The 15,271-nt window shown below is 54.2% G+C and overlaps 6 protein-coding genes across 6 annotated transcripts; 3 read left to right on the forward strand and 3 right to left on the reverse strand.

Annotated features, from left to right (window-relative positions):
- Positions 1 to 282: 282 nt before the first annotated feature.
- On the reverse strand, positions 283 to 537 carry EV422DRAFT_490069 (uncharacterized protein; the record flags this gene model as incomplete). Its single annotated transcript, XM_053067458.1, has 1 exon — positions 283 to 537. A coding segment is annotated over one exon (255 nt), but the record flags the coding sequence as incomplete, so codon positions are not given.
- A 1,517-nt stretch (positions 538 to 2,054) lies between these two features.
- Positions 2,055 to 3,495, reverse strand: EV422DRAFT_309726 (family 43 glycosyl hydrolase). Its single transcript, XM_053066172.1, has 3 exons — positions 3,362 to 3,495; positions 3,148 to 3,266; positions 2,055 to 3,071 (listed from the first exon to the last, which is right to left on the reverse strand). Exons 2-3 carry the CDS (start codon positions 3,215 to 3,217, stop codon positions 2,191 to 2,193), a joined length of 951 nt encoding a protein of 316 aa, XP_052928048.1. The 5' UTR covers positions 3,218 to 3,266; positions 3,362 to 3,495; the 3' UTR covers positions 2,055 to 2,190.
- Positions 3,496 to 5,789: 2,294 nt separating this feature from the next.
- On the forward strand, positions 5,790 to 8,060 carry EV422DRAFT_519150 (Gti1/Pac2 family-domain-containing protein). Its single transcript, XM_053069572.1, has 2 exons — positions 5,790 to 6,170; positions 6,269 to 8,060. Exons 1-2 carry the CDS (start codon positions 6,057 to 6,059, stop codon positions 7,742 to 7,744), a joined length of 1,590 nt encoding a protein of 529 aa, XP_052928049.1. The 5' UTR covers positions 5,790 to 6,056; the 3' UTR covers positions 7,745 to 8,060.
- A 965-nt stretch (positions 8,061 to 9,025) lies between these two features.
- Positions 9,026 to 10,820, forward strand: EV422DRAFT_493455 (mitochondrial carrier domain-containing protein; the record flags this gene model as incomplete). The annotated part of the gene is made up of 5 exons (XM_053067677.1): positions 9,026 to 9,304; positions 9,384 to 9,755; positions 9,824 to 10,185; positions 10,234 to 10,548; positions 10,634 to 10,820. 5 exons carry the CDS (start codon positions 9,026 to 9,028, stop codon positions 10,818 to 10,820), a joined length of 1,515 nt encoding a protein of 504 aa, XP_052928050.1.
- A 244-nt stretch (positions 10,821 to 11,064) lies between these two features.
- Positions 11,065 to 13,199, reverse strand: EV422DRAFT_519155 (uncharacterized protein). The gene is made up of 5 exons (XM_053069573.1): positions 12,923 to 13,199; positions 12,780 to 12,846; positions 12,445 to 12,707; positions 11,762 to 12,372; positions 11,065 to 11,680 (listed from the first exon to the last, which is right to left on the reverse strand). Exons 1-5 carry the CDS (start codon positions 12,951 to 12,953, stop codon positions 11,486 to 11,488), a joined length of 1,167 nt encoding a protein of 388 aa, XP_052928051.1. The 5' UTR covers positions 12,954 to 13,199; the 3' UTR covers positions 11,065 to 11,485.
- A 630-nt stretch (positions 13,200 to 13,829) lies between these two features.
- Positions 13,830 to 15,212, forward strand: EV422DRAFT_504213 (uncharacterized protein; the record flags this gene model as incomplete). The annotated part of the gene is made up of 1 exon (XM_053068417.1): positions 13,830 to 15,212. One exon carries the CDS (start codon positions 13,830 to 13,832, stop codon positions 15,210 to 15,212), a length of 1,383 nt encoding a protein of 460 aa, XP_052928052.1.
- Between the last annotated feature and the right edge of the window lie 59 nt (positions 15,213 to 15,271).

A 15,271-nucleotide genomic window follows, 5' to 3' on the forward strand; every position in this document is an offset into this window, starting at 1 on the left:
AGTGACGCCCGACGGTGCGAAGGGCGTTGATAATTATTGCGTTGCTTGAAGTCCGCGGGGGGTGGAGTTGATGAATAGCACCGGAATCGATCGAGATGTCGAAACCACATATGCGGAAATTTGTTAATATGATTGCCCAGTGTCGTTGCTTGGGTATGTCGTAATAGAGGATGTTGCTTGTTTGATATGGAGCCGAAGGATACGCCGGCGACGGGAAATGACGGGGTGTGATGGCCATGCGACCCTTTACATCTGCGAGTCTTGATCTCCACCGCATCGAGACGTCTTCAGATGCCGGCGCAGCGCATCCGAGCGCGTGAATCGCTTGTCACAGTCCGGGTCGGGGCATCCGTAGGGCTTGATGGCATCGTGTACCAATGCGTGGCGTTCGAGATCGTGCGCTCGGAGGAAGTCCTTCGGGCAGTCGTGGCACTTGAAGAGTCGTGCTCGGCACGGGTTGTGGGTTTTCAGGTGTGTTTGCAGGTTGAACTTCCGGGTGAATTTCTTGTCGCACGAGGCGATCGTGCATTGGTAAACGGCGCTCGATCGACGTTTCCTTGGTGACGGGTATGGGTTCTCGCCGAATTCGCCCTTTATGCTTGGACTCAACGTCGACAGGTCGTAAGCATCTGATGAGTGTTCGTGGGGGTGGTCCTCCAACAAGCTGGCGAAGAACTTGCTCAGGTTATACCCAGTATCGAAATCGCCATCCAACCCCGCGGGGCTCATAGTCCCCGAACACTCTACGCCAGCGGTTTCACTCTGCTTCAGAGCTTTGGTGAGGGCATCATCGAAGGCTCTCGCATGCACCGTGTTGTCGTCAAATATCGACGGTGTGTTCTGGTCAAGCGGGTACAGAGCCATATTCCCAAGATCTGCCAAAGGGAAGACGGGACCGTCAGCAACTGGCTTGGTAGGGTCGAAGGGAAGGAAAGAGTCGTCGTAAGGAACCAACGGCGACATCGAGTCGTGGATGGAGGTGGTATCGGTCTCGGGGGACCAGAGGTATTCGCTTGAGAGGCTCGAGTCGCTCAACCACTGTGTTTGGGTGAGAGACTTAGAGTAGAAGTCGTCCAAGATCTGATCGAGTTCAGGTGAAGGATAGAAAGCCGATTGGTTATTCAGTTCTTTCCCGTCGGTATAAGTGTTATCGAGGTTGAGGAAAGCATCTGCGTTGTCTAGGAACGCCATTGCTCGGCTTGTCGCAACAATAGCTGTTGCGGACAGATGTAGGCTTGAGAGAAGTCGACCAGGAAAAAACTGTCGTTCTCTATGGAACTGTGCTGCTTTTTCGATAACGGAGGGGAAGAGAGCGACGCACGTCGTAGGTAGTTTTTGTTTTTACCTCAGTGTGTCAAGGGAAGTCCAAGTGATTTGCTTGACGCAGGAATCAACTGTGGAAATTAGGAGAGGGAAAGCACTTTACGCTTTTGAGTGAGTTGGGAGTCTCCTCCTCCTTCTTCTCCTCCGGGGTACTTGGTGCCTTGTGGTATGCGAGTCCTTGAGCAGCACAAAGAAGCTTACTGTTCCTTGTTGCCAAGCTTTTCGGCAGAACGTGGACGGGTTATGGCTTTGGCTTACCGTAACGTGGACGGGTTCTTTATGAGAAGAAACCTGCCACGTATCCGGAATGAGCTTTGACGTTGCAGGAAGTTGCGAGGGCCCTTGGCCTATCAAATAGGAATATGTGCTGTGGACAAGCAAGCCGTAGTTGAGTCGAGTGAGTCGTGGGAATCAACGGAAAGCCGCCTGGGGCTTTGGAGGATAGCGGGGCAGTTTTTATAGCGCAATGTGGGGAAGCCACGAGAGAAGGAGGATGCCAAGTGGGGAAGCAACAATGGGCAGACGTTTATTTCGACTTACTAATCTCCGACTTCCTAGGAGCCTTTTAATGCGTCACGTGAATCGAGTAAATCGGGCTTTTGACAGTCCTTTGTACGGTTGTCCGACAACCGCTCTGAAATGATTGATGCTCACGGCAAACGAGGCTCGCCGATATTCAACTTTGAGAAGCGATTGATTTTTCATGACAAAGTACAACATTGTTTTTGAGTGCGTAAAAGAACCGTGGTTCTGTACGAGGTATTTATTTCTACATGTGCATCCAGTGCATCTCTATCTAACAGGTTCTCTAATGGGAAAAATGTACATTTCTAGTCACACTTTGGAAAGGGTATTGGATGACCCATTTCAAACGGCCACCGGCCAGCCCGCCCCATCAAGGACGATCTTGTTGATGCCCAACGTCGGCGCTCCCCTCGCGTCGTAGTAGTGGTACACGAGCAAGTGCCCATCCACATCCTGCATCAAGCTCTGACCACCGGGGCCATGCACATCTCCGTGGGCTCCAAGCACCTCCGTACCTCCACCCGCAGCCATATCCACCCCGTTCCTGTCGAGGAACGGTCCATTGCGGTGGGCGGAGCGACCAACCATGACGTGATACGTGCTGCCGACGCCCTGGCAGCACTTGTCGAACGAGACGAAGAGGTACCAGTAGTTGCCGATCTTGTGTTGGTACGCACCCTCGACTGCCCCGCCGTTGCGCGGGCGCGATGCCAGGCCGTGCCGCCTGCCACCCAACCGCAGGCCCGTGGCGGGGTCAATGTCGATCTGGTGGATGCCGTCGCCAAACGAGCCAAGCGTCAAGACCCACTTCCCGTTTGAGTCAACGACCAGACCGGGGTCAATCGCATTGAACGTCGACGTTTGGGTGCTCTTGATGACCAATCCGCGGTTGGTCCACGACCCGGCTCGACCGGTCGTGCTGGTCGCGAGGAAGATTGCGGAGTTTCGCGACCCGAACGACGAGCACGAGTAGTACATGTAAAACTTGCCCTTGATGACATGCACATCGGGTGCCCAGATGTTGCGGTCGCCGGCGGTGTAGGAGTTGCACCAGGGTAGGCCGTTGGGGAAGGCGACGCCGGCGTCGCGGAAGTTGGTCCGGTCGGTGGAGGTTTTGATGGAGATGCCTGGGGCGGTGCCGTACACGAAGTAGGTGGAGCCAAGTTTGGCCATGGAGGGGTCGTGTACGCCGATGTTACCGGTGACTTTACCGGGGTTGGGGTCTGCATCCAAATGAAGAGGAGGTTCTGTGAGATCGCTGAATCCACCGAACAAGTGATTGATGAGACAGAAACTTACATCCAGCAGCGACACCACTCACCGCCATCGCGGCGGACGCAAAGGACAGAAATTGCGTAAGAAACTTCATCTTGTGGTTTTGCTGGGTTTAGGTGATGGCAATTTGTGGGGCTCTGAGGCTGCTTCACCGCTATGTGTTGAACACTGAATAGCGACGTGTTCCCGAGACAACCCATACACGGCGGTACTTTTATACTTTTATGCACTCTCATACCTGCAAGAACATCCTTCACCTGCATACTACAGGTATCCATATCTCGCTAGAGCCCTTTGATCGTTGTTTCCCTCAGGAAAGAACGCCAGCCGACAACCGCCCGCCCCATCCCACGTACGCGTCGACGTCCTACAACATAACTCCGATCGGCCCAACTGGACATAAATCATACACCCCCCGTTGATCCCCGAAGACCCGTCCAAAGGCAGACAACGCCAAGCACAACGACCATTGGTGTCATGGGGGGTAGCTGTAAATTTCCCAAACCGGCCGCACAATCCAAAAGAACTTTGATCGGAGTTAGAGTAAGCGGTGGAACTAGAATGTTTTGAATGTCGTTGTGCAAATTTTTGTCGGAGGTGGATATCGCCGATTGAGAGGAATGTCGTTAGTGGATGGGTTATGTGCGGCAACTCCGCTGGAATGACGCCGCGTTTGTCGATATACAGTATTTACCGGGTGCAGTGAGTGGGGCACGTGTGTGACAATCTGAATTGTTGGGTGTGACCTCGGCGACTTCGGGATTCGGGATGGTTTGGCGACTTTGTGCCGCGCGCATTGGGAAATTGGAATCTTGGTCCTGGGAGGATCATCCCAGACGCGTTCGGTTATGTCATCACTTCTCCGCTCGAACTTTTTCACGTCCTTCTGTTTCGGGGATGACTCCTCGGGAAAAGGAAGCTCAGAGCGCCAATCCGGACGGGAAAAGCGCCTCGGACTTCCTTACAAGTGCCCGCCGTAGGAAGCGGAGAGCGGCGATTCGACCTGACATCGCCAAGATGGAGCCGCAAACGGAGTGGATACTGGCAAAAAGCAATTCTTTTCACGTTCTTCATCTTCGGGCATGACTAAGGGATGGGTTGTCCCTTGAGCGTTCCAGAGCGTAGACGAGGATGAAATTCTCGAGGGTGCATTTACAGTACATCAAGCGAGCGAGGCGGAACGGGCCAGGTTGACGCCGCCAAGGCAGGATTCGAGCCGCAAAACGAATCTTGAAACGGTATCCGTATTTCTCACAGGATGAGAGTTTTTTTACTTTGCTTTCACTTACAGATCACACTTGCTCATACGCAGCATGTACGGCGAATCCAGCCGCATTTGCCGTGCGGTGGCCACAAGCTGGGTTGTCTGAGTTTAGCCGTGCCGCCAGGATGCTGTACGTATTCATCGCATTCAACGATGGATGGTCGTGATTGCATACGATTGACCTATACGCTTCGACAATTGACCTTGCATACGATTCGAGAGACACTTGCGACGACCCCGCGGCTTGGCGCATCTCAACAACAAAGCGGTCGTCGCAGCATGAACCGCGCGCGTTCAGTGACAACCGCGCTTTATGTAAGCGAGCGGAGCTTACCTTTTGACCAGCTGGGCCTTAGCGCGAGCGAAGCAATGCTCAACGCACTGATCCAGCTGCTCTCGCCCACAAAAAAGGGCAATTCACGCGCTTGTCCAGCTTATGACAGATAACGATACAAACCCCTCCCCGTGTTCATAATCCCCTCAACGGGAATTCCGGGAAAACAAGCGTGGGAAATGATCTTTAATCACAGCTAACGGCATAACTTCTGACGAGCCCCGTCGTCATGGCACCCATCTCCTTGATCCCGTGGGTTTGCATGGACCCTGAAATGCGGACATAATGAAGGAAACTGGCGATACGACGGGTTACGATGCTCCCCGATGAAAGACCGGTTGAAACGGATTTGTAAACCTTGTCGATGATATTGTTGGCGGCGACGAGAAACAAGCGTCCTTTGGGTGACATTTCCTTCAGCCGTCCTCGGTCGCTGGGTCTCTCCGCTAGCCTGCGACCATGAAGGGGGTGGTTGGGTTAAAGTCAGCACGTTCGCACTTACACATTGTTCCTTTCGTGCTCCAACCTTATCTCTCTCCAGCGTCCTTGTCTCTTGCCTTTGGCCCCTTTTTTTTGCACCGCCCACGGATAACAATTCGTAAAGAATGAAATTGGAAATCGATAACAGACTCGATGCGCGGGATGCCTAAACCCCGGCATGCCCAAACCCACGCTTAATGCGCAATGAGCCCGGCTCATACCTGACCTATTTCTTCCACAGCTGAACGCGTGTTTGGGCTGGATCTCCCGCCTTACGAAAGGCCGCCAATGTCTCATTGTTACCAGGGCGGAGTGACGTTTACCGCCTAACCTAAGAATCCCAATTTCCCAATCGGCCTCTTTCTGTCACAAATAGCTGGTCCTGGTTTCCCACAAAGCACCCTTTGCAAACTCTTTCCGGTGGCATTCATAGAGGCGTTAGCAAGGAATCCACCGAGGGCTTTGCTTTTCGGGAGACAACCTTTGCACTAAGTTGCAGCAAACACGCTCCGTTTCGCGCACCCCCTGACGGAGTTCAGCATTTATACCGAGCGCCTTAGCGTTCCTCCCCTTCGCTCCGTTACCACAGACGTATACGCAGTTTGGGATACATTTGATCGTGTTATCCGACTAAGCTTTCTGTTCTGTCTATCCTATAACATCGTCGCCACCACCCTATTTCGATATCTTACTACGTCCTTAAAGTTGTGGGATACTCAAAAAGAAGCTATCTGTACCGCCCACATCACGCCCGTCGTTACGTGTATAATCGTACGCGCCATTTAACGTTCCCTCGCCGTCATCGGAGTTTTGCAAGTCGAGCTCATTCACGTAGAGCAAGAACACAACACAACCATGCAGACGCTTACGGGAGCGGTTGAGACGCTCCAAGACGCCGTGCTACTGTTTGAGGCGTGCAGGGAAGGATATCTGCCGCGTGTGCAGAGGCGGTTGAACGAATCGGAGAAGGTGAGATTTATCGACAATCCGTCACTGGAAATTCATCGGTTCCTGCAATCAATCGTCCTCATTCCTAAACATGACATTCTACCGCTCTCTGCTTTCAGCGAGCTCGCATTCGATCGGGCGCCATCTTCGTCTGGGACGAGGAGGAGGCCGCGATTAAGCGTTGGACCGATAGTCGCCTCTGGTCACCGTCGCGTCGATTTCAAGAAAGGTTCCTCACGTATTACGAGATCGAAGGCAAAGAAGCCACAGCGACACAAGTAGAAGCCCGACCGGTGGTCAATCGTGACCCATTCGTCGCGCCAAGCAGCGGGCCAGTGGTTCGCAAGCCCGGAGGCCTGTCTAAACGCTGCCTCTCCGTCCGCACATCCAACGGCAGGAAGCTGCACCTCGTCGCATACTACCTCGAAGCTGACCTCAACGAGGGCAAGCTTTTGCGTCCGCACCAGCAGCAGGCTCTCGCGGGACTGACCGAGCGGCTACTCACCTACGAGGCGTTTAGGAGGTATCCCGATTTGTGGCAGGCGTGGCTGGACCCGAAGAATGCGGACCGGGCGGCGAGGGCGAGAGGAGGACCCATCAGCCCGAATGCCGGTCTCGAGACGGCGAGAGAATCGGTGGAGTACGATAACACTGCGGCCGCAGTGGTAGGCGCGGCGCAGCAACGAGACTATCCACGCCAGCAGTATTACCCTGCTGCTGGGTTTCCTTTCCCGACGGGTCCGTGGACACCTGCGAATGTCGCGGCACCAGATGGATACCGTGACGCCTCGTACCCACCACCTCCGTCGGCCCGGTACGCCGGTGGGCAAGGGATGCATGCCCACACGCAACGAGGCCCGGACCCCGTCATGATGCGTGGCCCTCCAGCCCAACCGGGCGATGGCGTTCATCATCCGCATCACCGCTATGATCACGCGCGCCCAGTACGTGCTCCACATTACGCACATCCGCACGCAGAGCAGCAGGCCGCGTACTGGCGGCCCCCACACCACCACCACCGTCCCGGTCCTTGTAACGAGCCATGCTGCGTAGGCCAAGATACGTCCATGCTCGCTGCGCACCGCTCGGCAGGCCAGCTGGACATGTCCATACCCGACGCCGGAGGCGAAGTTCTCTCTACCGGCGCAGGCAAAGCCCACATCCCATCAAACTTTACGCCCGCGTACGTCGCATACCCAAACATGCGGGGTATTGCACAGACAGCAGCAGGCGGAAGCAATGGTGACCGTCGCTCCTCCACCTCGCGCCTCCCACAACAACACCCAATCGCTCGCTTCGCCGACAACCCTTACGCACGACGAACAAGCACGTCGTCCGCGTCCACGGCGACGCCTCCGCCTTTCCTCGTCCATTCGGCGGCGTCTAGCAACACCAGCGTCGGCACGGCCCCGCATGATGCGCTGGTGCCGCACGGCACGCCCAATTTGTCGGTCGACCCGGCGTTGCTCACTGGGAATGGGAAGAAGGCTGTGACTTCGCCTCCGCGTGTGGCAAATGTGTCGAAGGCGGAAACGAGGCCGGAGTTCTCTCCCGCGGATGCTCCGAGACGGTTGAGCATTACGGGGTTGAGCTGAAGGCGGGAGGGACATCTGCCTCATTACACTCCAACGGTATCAAGTTGGGAGGAACAGGCATCTTCACCGTCAGTTCTTTACGTATTTGAACTTTGATCTATCAGTCCACATGATTCCATGTCTCGTAATTCATTTCATCACCGGATGCCTCATTGCTCTGTTCTCAATTTTGGCTTGGAATTTCCCATCTGCTCGCTTGTTGTGATTCGAACATCTCTCTGCAATTGCTGTTCTTCCGTGCTTTCTGAGCGAGCTTTCTCGGTTATTGCTCCCTATTTCTTCGTGAATGATAATCCTGCTATCCAGTATACGACCGGTACATAAATCCTGTTCCAGTACACCATCTCATCGGATATCACTATGATCGCAAGCCGCTGTTCGACCAGCCAGGAATCATGCATTTATCGTGCGTACATAGACATAGGGCCGAGATCAGTCAGGGATGATTGAAGGTCGAGATGTGTTCTTTACATATGGTCGCGCCTCCTGTCGATTCTCGGGCGTCTCCGGCGCACATGCAAACGGTTGTGTTTTCGGCCAAACTCTTAGGAGAAATCGTCCATCCATCTTGGCCTTGCAATCCTACAACGCTCGCTCAGTATATATCATAGACAACGTAGAGATAGCAGGGACATTGTCGTCAGCAGTTGATAGCTTTCACCCCCGCCAGGCCTACAACCCCGACAAGAGCGAGAACTGAGGCGGCCGTGGGACATTCTTCGTGTTTTTTTTTTTTTTTGGGAGAGCATTGTTTTGGCGATAGGACAGACTACAGGATTTCTTGAGGCCACGGCAGCTTCATGAGCTTACACTCGTCGAATTCGTCAATATGGGCTACTTCAACTGGACTTGTGTCCCGAAAATACATTGTGAAGGCACGCATGTCGGAGCGGTAAGTAACTATTACTTCAGACTATTGGCCCCACGGAAGAGAGAAAGCTTATCGTTATCCTTCAGAAGCAAAATATAGATGGAGGTGCATTAGGGAGCTCGTTGACATCGATAGGGAATACAAAGTTGGGGGAAAACAAGACGGGGAATTCCAAAATACCGGACGCACCACAGCGGAATCCAGGGCCACTCGTAAGTGCACCGCAGACCGTTACTTACTCGGGAGGGATGGAGCGTTGCAACTGACGCAAGTCCACCGAACCCCCTATCACCTAGTCCCCCGAAGACGCACAAACCCGCCGAGCACGGATACGGAAGCTGTTCGAAACCCTTGACGACGCGAAACGCGGATACCTCGACCACGACAACATCGTGCGGCGGCTAGACGAGATGGCGCAGGCGAGCGATGCACAGCACCCAGATTTAGAGAACTGCCGGAGAGCAAAGCTGCGAGGAAGGCGACGCCCGCCATCGCGTACGCAGAAGGAGGCGGGTGCTGATGGGGAAAAGGCGGACGAAAAGGCGGACGGACCGGTGGGGTCGACGTTGATGTATGCGAGGGAATTGGTGAAGGAGTGCGATAAAACCAAGGATGGACGTATAACTTTTGCGGAGTTCGAGGGGTTTGTACATACGAAGGAACGGGAATTGGAGGAGGTGTTCCGCAAGGTCGGTTCAGGTGTTTCGCGGCAACCTTCTGCAATACGTTGAACACAGTTTGATGCTGACGCTGCGCTTGGCAAAATAGGTGGACACGACCGGCGATAACACAATTCAGTACGACGAACTAGGGCACTTCATCAAAGCATCTGGCATCCATGTCACAGACGAAGAACTCCGCAATCTTATGACACGCTTCGATCGAGACCGCGACGGGAGTATCACGTTCAGTGAATGGCGGGATTTCCTGCTCTTGCTGCCCCATGCCGTTACGGGGCAGAATGTTTTCAACTACCTGAACAGCGTGTATAATCTGGACGTCAACTCGGACTCGATGCCGTTTCCTGATGATGTGCGGAATGCGGACTCCGTGGTTAGCCAGAGAGTCAGATACTTTTTATGTGGTGGGCTGAGTGGGGCAGTGAGCCGGAGTGTTACGGCGCCATTGGACCGATTAAAGGTTAGAACGCTGGGAAATGTCACTTCGTCATCTATAACTGTGGGAACTGATACGGGTTTACGTCGCAGGTCCTTCTAGTCACACAAACCCCAACATCACCATCCGCCTCCGCATCATCTGCCAAATCAAAAACTTCTGCCCTCCTCACCGGCATCAAGCAAATCTACGCCCAGGGCGGCATCCTCTCCTTCTACCGCGGCAACGGCATCAACGTGCTCAAAATCGCCCCGGAATCCGGCATGAAATTCTTCACCTTCGAAACCATGAAACAAGCCGTCGCAAAAGTTGAGGGCGCCAACCACATCGACTACATCAGCGTGCCAGGGCGATTCGTAGCAGGTGGCGTAGCTGGGCTGATTAGCCAGTTTACTATATATCCGCTGGAAACGCTCAAGACGCGGGTTATGACGCAGATTGCAGAGGCAAAGGCGTCGGATCCGCAATCAAATACGCAACATCATTCAACTCCACATTCAAGTCCACATCACCTCCCATCCACCACAACCACCCCCGCCCACCCCCGCCTCCTCACCACCATCCTCCAAATGTACCGTGAAAATGGCATCCGCACCTTCTACCGCGGCTGCATCCCCTCCCTGATCGGAATCGTGCCCTACGCGGGCATCGACCTCGCCACCTACGAGACGCTGCGCAGCGGGTATGAGAAGCGGTTGAGGGCAAAGACAGGCGATCCAACGGCGAAGGCTAGTAGTGTGCGCCTGTTAGGGTTTGGCGCCGTTAGTGCGGCGACGGGAGCGGTGGTTATGTATCCGTTGAGTGTTATTCGAACTAGGTAGGTTGCGATCACTTCTGTCATCTCTCTCAACCTCGCCCTTTTAGCCCGTCTCGCGCACAACCCTTATGTTCTCCTCAATCAGACTGCAAGCACAAGGAACCCCCTCCCACCCGCAACGCTACACCAACTCCTTCGACGTGATCCGCAAAACATACGCGCGCGAAGGCGTCTTTGGATTCTACCGCGGCCTCGCCCCAACGTTGATGAAGGTCCTGCCCGCTGTCTCGATTAGTTATGTGGTTTATGAGAAGACTAAGAGTGCGATTTGATGAGGAGGTCGGAATGGTGGGACTGGGGTTGTGAGACATGGGTTAGGATTGGGCTTCCTTTTTTTTTTTTGGCATAGAGCACCATATTTGGAGATGGGTGGATGGTGCCTGGAGCCATCCAGTCACCACCGAACACCAACACAAGTAGTTACTAGCTCGAAGGATCTGTAGATATGATATTTCATTTGAGACGGTATACGGTTTTAGACAGGGTAGATGAAAATCTGATCGGTTCGAAACAGAGACCAATGCGGATTGTGAGGCATGAACAATTCGAAGATGCGTCGTATCCCAATCAGGAAGGGAGTAGAAACTCGCCCATGAGGGTTTTGTTTACGCCGGGCAGCAAGACGTCAAGGATGATTGCCCATATTACAGTCTAAAGTAAACGTATAGTTGTGTAATGTAAGATTCAATCACACGATGAGACTTTGGAATGCGCATGGGATGTGTACGTAAGTGAACCGAGTCTGGCAGGGAATCGTTAATGATTTCTGCAACGCACATCCATCAGAGCGTGAGACCCATGCCAAAAAACCACGGCCACGGGTTGCAACCACAGCCAAAAAACCGACACAGCGCACGTGGCGACAAGAGCAGTGATTTCCAGAGACTCTCCCTCGCTTACGCCGTTCCTCTAGACCTAAACCGTCGCCCCTTTCAACCTACAACCGCTGCCCTTTAAAAAACTCCTTCTGCTCGCCACACTTTTCATTCGTGCAGAGCGGACACCGGAGCGGCAGTTGATTCGAAACCGGTTTGTTGCCCGCCAGGTGGGTTTGAACAATGTCAGCCATCGCGTCGATGAAGATGGGGTCGTCGTTGAGGGATTCGACGCGTTTAAAGCCTGTTATTCCTTTCTATTGGATGTATTAGAGAGGATGTGAGACTATGCAGGAAAACGCACGGAAGAAGAATGCCAGCAAACGAAGCAAACGAACCTCCTTCGCCAAATGCCCATACTCAACATCGACCTCAAACAACGTCTCAATATGATCCGACACAAACGCAATCGGCACCATCAATAGATTTTTCCGGCCCAGTTTCGCATACCCCTCCAGCACCGCGTCCGGTTTCGGGCCCAGCCATGGTTTCGGGCCGACCTGCGATTGCCAGATCAGGCGGTACGGGTTCGAATGCCCCAGACGTTCCATGACGGCCTGCACTGTCGCGGCGACTTCTTGCGGGTACGGGTCGCCGCGGTTGACGACGTCCATGGGGAGGGAGTGGGCGGAGAAGAGTAATACGACGTCTTTGCGCTCGGACTCGGGATAAGTGGCCAGTGATTTCTCGATATGGCGCGCGAATGTTTCGACGAGGCCCGGGTGGGTCGGAAACCTGTCCACGACGCTCCATTTGATTTTCTGGTCTGGGTCGAGGTCCTTTAGGTTGCGCCATAGCTCATTTAGGCTGCTTCCGGTTGTGGAGCAGGAGTATTGCGGGTAGAGGGTGAGGGCGACGGCTCTTTGGACGCCGTCGCGTTGCATTGCGTGAATGGTTTCTTCGGTCATGGGGGCGGTGTAGCGGAAGGCGACGTAGGATTTGTGTGGTGCTGTTGGGTAGAGTGATGGGTTTGAGATACGGTTGTCATTCAGAAATCACTGTATGCTCGATTCGAACATACCGGTCGCAGGCGATGCCTTATCCAGTCTCTCCTCCAACATCTTTGCCTGCCTCTCCGTCCACATATGAATCGGCGACCCGCCACCGATCTGCGCGTATTGCTCCTGAATTTTGGGTGTTCTCCGCTTAGCGATGAACTTTGCGGCGTAACTTTGGAAAGGGATGGGGATGAGATCGCCGTCGGAGAAGAGGTTGTGGAGGAAGGAATGCACGGAGTCGAGGTCTTTGGGTCCGCCGAGGTTCATGAGGACTACGGCTGTGGGTCTGAAGAGTGACCAGATTGAGTTTTCATTCCTAAAATATCATCGATACCAACGGCCTCGCTGAGACGCTTACGGTTTTGTGGATTGCGCGACCGTAGCGAGTCGTCGTCGGAAGTGCATGGCGGGCGAGCCTATTGCGCCTAGAGAGGGGGTAAGCGGAGCTTCGCATTGGGGACAAGAACAAAGACAACCAGCGCATATAGCTCCAGTTCTCACCTCTGCAGGGTGTGGCTGCGTTTCGGAACATGTTGGACGACAAGATGCGCTGGCGCTATGGTGTGGCGACGTCGGAACTAGCCAACTGCTGATTGGAAAGCGGTGAGACCAGGAGCAGTACTACACTTATGCAACTTTTAGGCCGTGCTCGCGGACGCTTACACTACTACTGCTAGCGAAGGAAGCAGTGGCAAGGAGACCACTGTATGCTATGGGGTGCAGGGGTGCTGATGGGCGGACTCGGTCCAATGACGACCCGGAGGAGCGGAAAAACGAGCGTCCGATTGACAGAATGCAACAACTTCAACTTCAGAGAGGCCGTCAGTCCATGGCGGCCATCACGTGACGGATCGGCGATCGCCATCGGCCGATGCGGCGGAGGGTTAGGGTTAGCAACGAGCGACGACAAACTGGGATCGTTCTGGCAACTGCTTTCCGGCTTTTGGGATTGACTTGGCTACCAGCAAGTGCTGCCTTTTTTCTTCCTCTATATCAAGGCAAGTCCGGACAGATGGCACTGTTTCGCAGAAACAGCCGGTCGTCAGCAGCAGCTTTCCGAGCTGGCACCCATCCCAACCCATTCCATGCCATCCATCCACTCCTCACACCCACCTCACCCACCACCGCCGGTTGCTCGCGGTGTTAAGGCAACGATATGCGGATGAGGGGCGGCGTGGGAGAAGGACAATTGAAGAGACGATTGAAGATATTGTTCCGGCGAGTGAACTGTCAATGAGTCACGCTGTCAAAAACGCATGAGCGTTCAGACTCCACACAGGACCACAGCGCTTCATCCCAGTTTGCGGTCCTTTCTACAGCAATTGCATGCAGTGGTATTCGACCGAAACCGCTTCGACCTGCCTCTGAGACAAACCCCCTTTAGCGCTGAAGTCTTTCCGAGAACGAAATGCCGTTCTCGTACGACGGTCGGGAAACGCCGCAGGGTGACGAATCAGGCAACTTCTGGAAGAAAATGCTCAGTTTAAAACGCTCGAAATCAACGTCCCATAAGTTCGCCGTCTCACAGAAGAACGAACGTGCTCAGAGCTATGCTGGCTATGATGCCCCATTGTTTCCGCCACCGGGGACGTCCGAATCTCTCCCTCGCTCGCCAAGCACTGGCACATCCCGGCGGTCCCTTCTCCGGAGGAGTCGTTCTTCTAGTGCGACGGCCAAGCCTACGCCCCTTGCTGGGCTGTCTTCCCGCCAGCTGGCTGATCTTGCAGTATCTGTCGTTCGACAACTAGACAGTTCTCCCGGTATGCAGCAAGCAGAGGTGCCGGCCGCCCGTGCTCTCGCAGGACCGCACCTGCAAACCACTAGCGACGCACTTCTGATTCGCCTGGGAGCTATGGGCCCTGCGCAATTCGCTCGTCTGACACTTGACGTGGAAAGGGAATGCGAGCGTCGTTTTCCGGATCTGGCTGTTTCTGTTCAGTCGGTCGCTTGCAGACATAAATCCGGGGGCAACTTTTCTTTGTCCGTTTCTCCGGGACAAAAGAGTTATTCGGCCGAGTTCGGAAGAGAACACGTCAGGAAGGCGAGCACGAGCACGATAGCGAATGATTCGCCGGATTTCCAGGCTGCAACTACGTTCCCCACGCCGCTTTCCACGCCTCCGCGAAATAAGGCCAAAGCGGTCCATCCACCGATTGTTTCAATCCCCAGCGATTCGCCGGGCGCAATGATAGCTGAGGACCGACCAGAGGAGGAGGATGAGAATGATCATGAAAACCGGCCCACGATTGATCATCAGCCTGACTCGGAACCTTGGGAGTTTGTGGAAGTCCAGGAAGACCCCGTGACATCGGCTGCCGACAACGGTACTCATCTTTCCTCGGAAGAGAGCATTCACTGTGAAGAGATTGTTCCAACCACCCCTTCCCTTACGAATACGGCCTTTGAGAAAGCCGTCCTTGATGAAACGATACCAGACAAGGCAGATTCGGCAGAATTAGCAGAATCAGTCCCATCCTATACCCATCAACACTTCATCGCTGGCCTCAGAACGCTTACGAATCCGCAACTCTTGACCGCTATTCGCGACGTGCGAAATGTCATGAGACTGGCGACCATCGGCGGAGACGAGTCCCTACAGGTCCTATCCTCGTCGCAGCCGGATCTCCTCGCAAACTCCATCACCCGTTGTCAGGAGCTTCTGCTACAGCTGCCCGCGGAACGCGTCCAAATGGTGTGGCTCGGTGTGTCCGCAGAAGCGAGCCGAAGAAATCTGGACATTTCCAGCCCCTCCTCGTTGGGCGTTGAGGACGGCACCATCGCGAGCGATTAGCAGCAGATTTGCTCGATTTTTGTACGGCGTATATTGCGCAAATTTTGATACCCATTGTA

The sequence above is a fragment of the Fimicolochytrium jonesii genome (assembly GCF_025526975.1).
Source record: "Fimicolochytrium jonesii strain JEL569 chromosome Unknown EV422scaffold_4, whole genome shotgun sequence".
Lineage (NCBI taxonomy): Eukaryota > Fungi > Chytridiomycota > Chytridiomycetes > Spizellomycetales > Powellomycetaceae > Fimicolochytrium > Fimicolochytrium jonesii.